The following is a 6,316-nucleotide window of genomic DNA, read 5'->3' as shown; positions in this document are numbered from 1 at the left end:
GTGAGCAGCTGCCTGTGAGTGGAGCTTTTGGATAACAAGTTAAAGCTCTGGTAAAATGACTGCTGTGGACATCTCAGGTTTGTTGTGTTGTGTGTGCATCCTAAACAAGACACATTAAAGTCTTGCTGTGAAAGAAATGAAGAGAAACAAACATTTTGAATGTTAAGTAACAGAAAGCAATAACATCAATAACTCATATTCTGCAGCTTTTAAGTACCTCCTTGGTGTAAATAGGACATAGGAATACTGCTAGCGATGTGAATAATATTTAGCAGCCTGCAAATAGAGGCGGTTTTGATGGCATGACAATATTAGTGCATGCATTGTTGCATATTCAAGCTCATTATTGATTTGTTCAAAATACACTCATTCAGCGATTAGACTAGATGTTTTGATTATATTCCAAACTGTATATCAGATCTAAAATAACTGGACTGAATATGAGTCATATCTGCCTAAAATAAATTGCTTGTAGCAAAAGAGAGTGTAAATTAAGGTGAATTTTAGCAGGAGATGTAAAAGTGTTTTCAATGTTGCAATAAAACTAAGGTGTTAAAGGGCATATCGCTGAGGTGATAAGAGGATATACAGGACTGACAGTACAATATTTAAAACAGCTCAGGAACTCAGGAAGAGACTGTAGACCACATTGTGCTATGAGTCCAAGATATTGAATGTTATTATCCTGAGCCCTGGATAAGGTTTTTTCAAATTATGATACTTTGCAGAGAAGTTCTGGAGATTCTGTTTCAATATCTGTGTATCTATCTCTATGTATTTACAATACCAATTCACACTGCATGCCTGCTGCTGGTGTTGGGTTATTAAAGCTTATTCATATTTTCTTTGTACCCCACAGCTACAGGCAACACAACGAATACCTTATTAGTTCAGCATGTTTTATATTTATAATGCATATGCGTAGTTGTCAGGATCCCTAATGTAAGTTTAAATTAAATAGAGTTTACCTTTTATCATTGTCATTGTCTTGTTAGAAGTGATGCATGTATGTTAAATAATAACTCTGAACCAGTTATTATGTATTATTAAAAGGACATTTTTCATTGCCACTCGATGTGTTATTATTGTTGTTGTTGTTGTTGTTGTTGTTGTTGATGATGATGCATTTTGATTGAACTCCTGCAATAATCCGCTCTTGTACAGGAACCACGAATGTGAAACGAGCTTCATCTCGATCCTTCAAGCACGCCGCAGCACGAGGGTTTGTTATGTAACGTTAGTGAAGTGTTTGATAATGGCCTCTCCTTACTTCATGCAGAGCCGGGCTGCTGTCACTCGGAGCGGGACTCAGAGTACCGGCTGCGCCCCTGCGGCCTCTCTACGGTCCAAACTCACCCGCAGACGGAGGGATGTGAATCCAGGTTCCTCTGCGGCGGTGAAAGTGGAGGAGGAGGAGGCGAGGATCTCGGAGCAAAGACCCTCCTCGGCCCCCTTATTAACGGGTAATTGTCACGCAAGGCTACTAACTGAACACTTATATAGAAATAATAGCTTCTAACAGACTATTGTGTCTGCGCATTGGCAGGGAAAGTAGCTGTGGTTGTTTGGACTGTAAAAGTGATTGACTCTACGTCCACACTGACTAGTAGATCTGAGCACAGCAAGCAGCCTCCACTTTATCTCACATAGCCTCACCTTGCAGAGGATGTGTATTAATGTGTGTAGGAGTCATGACATGAGTAGTAATAGAGGGAAGCAGTAAAACCTTTTCCACTACAGCACATTGTGGTTATTCTTTCAGACTTCACATGATTTATTTGTTGTTGTTGCAAACTACTGGAGTGAACTTTAACCACTGCTGAAGACAGTAGGGTGCTTCCTGCTTGTAGCACCAACCTGGTTTCAACGTGGCAATGCCTCATGCACAGAGCGAGGTCCATAAAGAAATGGTGGTTTTATAAGTGTGTTGTGGAAGAAATTGGCCAGCCTGCACAGCACTGGAGGGTGAACTGGAGCGCCGGCTGTAAACTGGGCCTTACTGTCCGAGCAGCGGCAGACCTCACAATGCTGTTGTAGCTGAATGAGAGCAAATCCCTGCAACCAGGCTCCAAGATCTGGTGAATAGTATTCCCAGAGGAGTGAAGGCTGTTTTACAAATGAATGGTTCACCGAGGTACCCACATACTTATACTGTTCAGATGTCTACACTGTTTGCCATGTAGTGTATTTTCTTTTAAGATAAGATAAGATAAGATATACCTTTATTCTTTAATGCAGACATACTGCCTTGCCGTGCCGGGTCAGATATTTCTCATTCCCTCTTCCCTGTGCTCATTCAGGTGGTTGCTCTGAACTCCTCCCCCACGGTACAGCACGTCCAAAAACCGAACCGGACGCTCCACTGCTGTCTTCACACGGCCGCAGGAGGAGACAGCTGAAGGTGGAATATGACAAGGATGACGGTGTTACACCTGTAAAGACAGAGCACTGGGAACCTCTGGACTGGAAGAAACAATTAGGATACATTCGTGAGATGAGACACAGCCGTGATGCACCTGTAGATAAGATGGGAGCAGAGAAATGCTACGACACAGAGGCCCCTGCACAGGTAGGTGTGGTTTGTTTATTTTAAGTCTGTTTTTTTTTACTAGTTAAAATAAATTATTCTTGCTGCTTCTGTTGTCTTCTCTGTTGGCACAGGTGAGACGTTTCCAGGTGTTGGTTTCGCTCATGTTGTCCAGTCAGACCAAGGACCAGGTGACAGCAGCAGCGATGCAGAAGCTCCGAGCTCACGGCTGCACTGTAGAGAATATACTCGCTACTGACGATGAAACACTGGGGAAACTCATCTACCCTGTCGGCTTCTGGAGGGTAATACAGGCTGTTTTTGTTTTATCACTAAAGTTGAAATCACCCTCCATTTTTGTTTGGTTTTGCCCCTCATTGAATGGTTTCTCCCACCCTCCCTCTGTAGACTAAGGTGAAGTATCTGAAGCTGACATCGGCCATGTTGCAGAAGGAGTTTGGAGGGGACATCCCAGACAGCGTGGAGGGGCTCGTCCGCCTGCCAGGAGTTGGCCCTAAGATGGCTCACTTGGCTATGGACATTGCCTGGGACCAGGTGTCTGGCATTGGTGGGGACACATTCCTGGAGCATGCACAGTCACTTACAAATAAATAAATTATGTCTAACGGAGCAGCAGGAATTCACATATTCGGAAACTGAACTGCAAGCTTCAGTCTGCCTCAGGCAGTAGTTATCAGGTTTTCTTTCTTTTGGCAGCCTAAAGATGTCTGCAGGGACTAAATATCCTTTTACAGAAGTCAACATCAGAACACCTCACTCCCTGCATGCTATTGTACCACAATGTGTATCTATATTTTTAACAAATTCAAGGAATTTGAGGTTGATAAAGTTGCAGCCTAGAAAAATAACAGGAAATGGAACGAATACTGTATATCAGCAGAGTTGTGAGTAGACTAACAGTGAAACATAGTGGGGAGAGTCCACATCACCATGTATATGAGTGCATGTGCTCATTTATATTCTTGTGTTTTTGTTCAGGTGTGGACACACATGTGCATCGTATCTCTAATAGGCTGGGCTGGCTGAAGAAACCTGCAAAGAACCCAGAAGAAACACGCAAGGTCCTGGAGGAGTGGTTACCCAGGTAACAGCATGACTGATTCACTGCTGATCCGTACAACCTGATTAACAGCCAACAAATCTATAAAGAGCAGAGTCACCGAGATTAACCGAGACACATACAGCACAGGGTTGACTGATATGTTGACTGGTAGTACACAACTTTTAAAATCAAAGTGTATCTGCAAAATGTCTGTCGCTTTTTAAAGTATGAGAAGTAGCATCTTGGGATACCATAGGGATACAGTTATTTATGTCAGATTTGGGCACATTTTAGAAAAAGAATTTAATTGTAGAAGTCATAGTTAAATAATAATATACAGAAATAAACACTTTTTGTTTAATTTTCCATCACCAGGACCTGGATGAGTTAAAGCTAATTTGGGTCCAGTGTGTAACATTTAGGAGGATCTATTGAAATGGGATATAATATTCATAGGTATGTTTTCATTAGTGTCTAATCACCTAAATATAAGAATCATTGTGTTTTCGTTACCTTAGAATGAGTTGTTTTTATCTACAAAGATAGGAATCCTCTTCTAGTCCACCAACACTGGCTGCAAGCCAGGCTTGGAAGGCAAGTAGTATTCAATTAGTTGCAATCTGCAATTTCACTGCTAGATGCCACTAAATCCTACATATTGGTCCTTTACTCAAATACATTTTTATTAACAATGGGATCACATGACTACATGTAATAGAGAGGGGTTGCTACTCTGTATGAACCCACAGAGAATTATCATTCGACTGCTCCCCTTGAACATTATTGAGTCTTTCAGTTCATTGTTTTGGTTTTATAGCCTGAAGACTGCTGCTGTCATCAACCTTGTTTGCAACAAAAAGCTTTAAACCCGACCTGAAACCAGACAGGTGCAGCTAAAGAGTCACAAACTGTTAGAGACCAAAACAGCTAAAAGGAGAGGGAATATTGGACTTGAGACATGACTTCAAATGAAAGCTAATGTTGCTCCATAACTGCTGGTGGTGTAAAAAGTAGAAACTGTTGGCTAACATCTTTTCCTTATCACATCAGATTAAAGGCTCTTATACACTCGCTGTTCCCGACCTGCCAGGATTTAGGCCTGGTCGCGTGAGGTCGCGCACCACTCTTTTATTTTTTCAGCTGAGCGTGCCAAAGCGGAAACAGGAAGATGGACGAGTTCGAGGGCAAGCTTTCCGAGCAGGTGCGCCTCTACAGGCATCTGTACGATCCTTCAATGAAGGAACACAGAGATGCCCAGAGGTGCCAGAATTGTCGCCATGAACGGCGACTGTATAAGAGCCTTAAAGGTCCAGTATTTAGTGGCATCTAGCAGTGTAGTTGCCGATGCAACCAACTTGCCTTCTGATATATCTTAAGAGCGGTGTTCCCAAATGGCCAAAAGCTTGAGATGTTCCTCTCACTCTCCGTTGCAGGGAGCTGTGGAGTGAGATCAACTGGCTGCTCGTGGGGTTCGGACAGCAGGTTTGTCTGCCCGTCAACCCTCTCTGTTCTGTATGTCTGAACCAGCACAGCTGTCCATCTGCCCACAAGAGCTCTCCTACAAAGAGGCCTAAAGCTGGATCCCCACGCTCTCCAAGTCCGGCCTCTTCCTTTAAAACAAAAACTGAGCCTGAACAGGAATCTGCTGTTAAAGACGAGAGGATAAAGAAGGAGCTGCTGCCCACTGTTTCCCCTACCACGCAGAGAAGGAGGCCTAAAAGCAAAGTTAATCATTGATTTAGCTGTTTTTGTGTGAGCTGTGACCAAATTTTAAACAAGAAGACTTGAATTTATTCACGCACACACTGAAAACACACATCTGAGCTAAATATTAATGTCAATATACGTTCAGGATATTTGTATTTTCATCACTTAGTTTGTTTGACACTAGAACGACACGTTTAGCATTTTATATGAGATTATATTTTTGTACTGTTAGTGCTTCATTCTTTATTATCAAATTAAAACAAATGTATGTACTGAACATGAATGTCATGGTCATGTTTCAAGTTTTCACAGTTTGTCCAGTAGAGGGAGTGTGTCTGTTGCATATGGACGACAAATAACAAGAACATTAACTTTAAAAGAATATTTAATTTCAGTTGATCAAGAGTAAACTAATTTATAGTTATTTAATATTAAAGTTCCCCATAAATGCTGTACTTGGAATATATAGTGTACCATTATGAAACAACATGAACTAAATAGACAACACACAAGTTGCTTTAATTCCTTATCAATTTAGCTACAGGGATTATCACATCATATTCTACAACTACTAGGGCCATAACTAAAAGTTTTCCCTCAATAACCTCCTAATTACTGTTTATTGAGAGTAAGTAAGGAAGTTGTTGTACATTAATTATTATATTGATGTGCTTTGCTCAGTACTGGCCAAAGTCACAAGACTTTGAGGCCTTAAACCTGTAGTCAACTTGAATTAAAATATTTTACTTTGTTTTTTTACTTTCATAGTTTAAGTTGCTAATAACTAATCAAGATGTCACTTTAGAATGGGGAACATATTCTGAGTTAGAAAGACTTAATTTAGAGTTTTCTGGACACTATTAACACATGTAGTTCTGCGTTTTGTTACATAAGAATAAACCACATTTATTAAGTGTTGTTAAGGGAGAATTAGTGTTCTTATAAGTCCCACTTTGAGCAAAGCCTATTAAGATTGTAATTCATGTACAATAACTTCCTTACTTACTATCAATAAGAAG

General features: G+C 41.0%; 1 protein-coding gene across 1 annotated transcript; it reads left to right on the top strand.

Annotated features, from left to right (window-relative positions):
* Positions 1-1,185: 1,185 nt before the first annotated feature.
* nthl1 (nth-like DNA glycosylase 1) lies at positions 1,186-5,574 on the top strand. Its single transcript, XM_051385086.1, has 6 exons — positions 1,186-1,463; positions 2,301-2,569; positions 2,662-2,832; positions 2,936-3,095; positions 3,527-3,632; positions 5,024-5,574. The coding sequence occupies exons 1-6, from the start codon at positions 1,256-1,258 to the stop codon at positions 5,325-5,327; spliced, it is 1,218 nt and encodes a 405-aa protein (XP_051241046.1). The 5' UTR covers positions 1,186-1,255; the 3' UTR covers positions 5,328-5,574.
* Positions 5,575-6,316: the final 742 nt, after the last annotated feature.

The sequence above is a fragment of the Dicentrarchus labrax genome, unplaced genomic scaffold (assembly GCF_905237075.1).
Source record: "Dicentrarchus labrax unplaced genomic scaffold, dlabrax2021, whole genome shotgun sequence".
NCBI classification, from domain to species: Eukaryota; Metazoa; Chordata; class Actinopteri; family Moronidae; genus Dicentrarchus; species Dicentrarchus labrax.
Note: the sequence above shows the minus strand (reverse complement) of the source record. Positions and strands in the feature narration are given on the sequence as shown.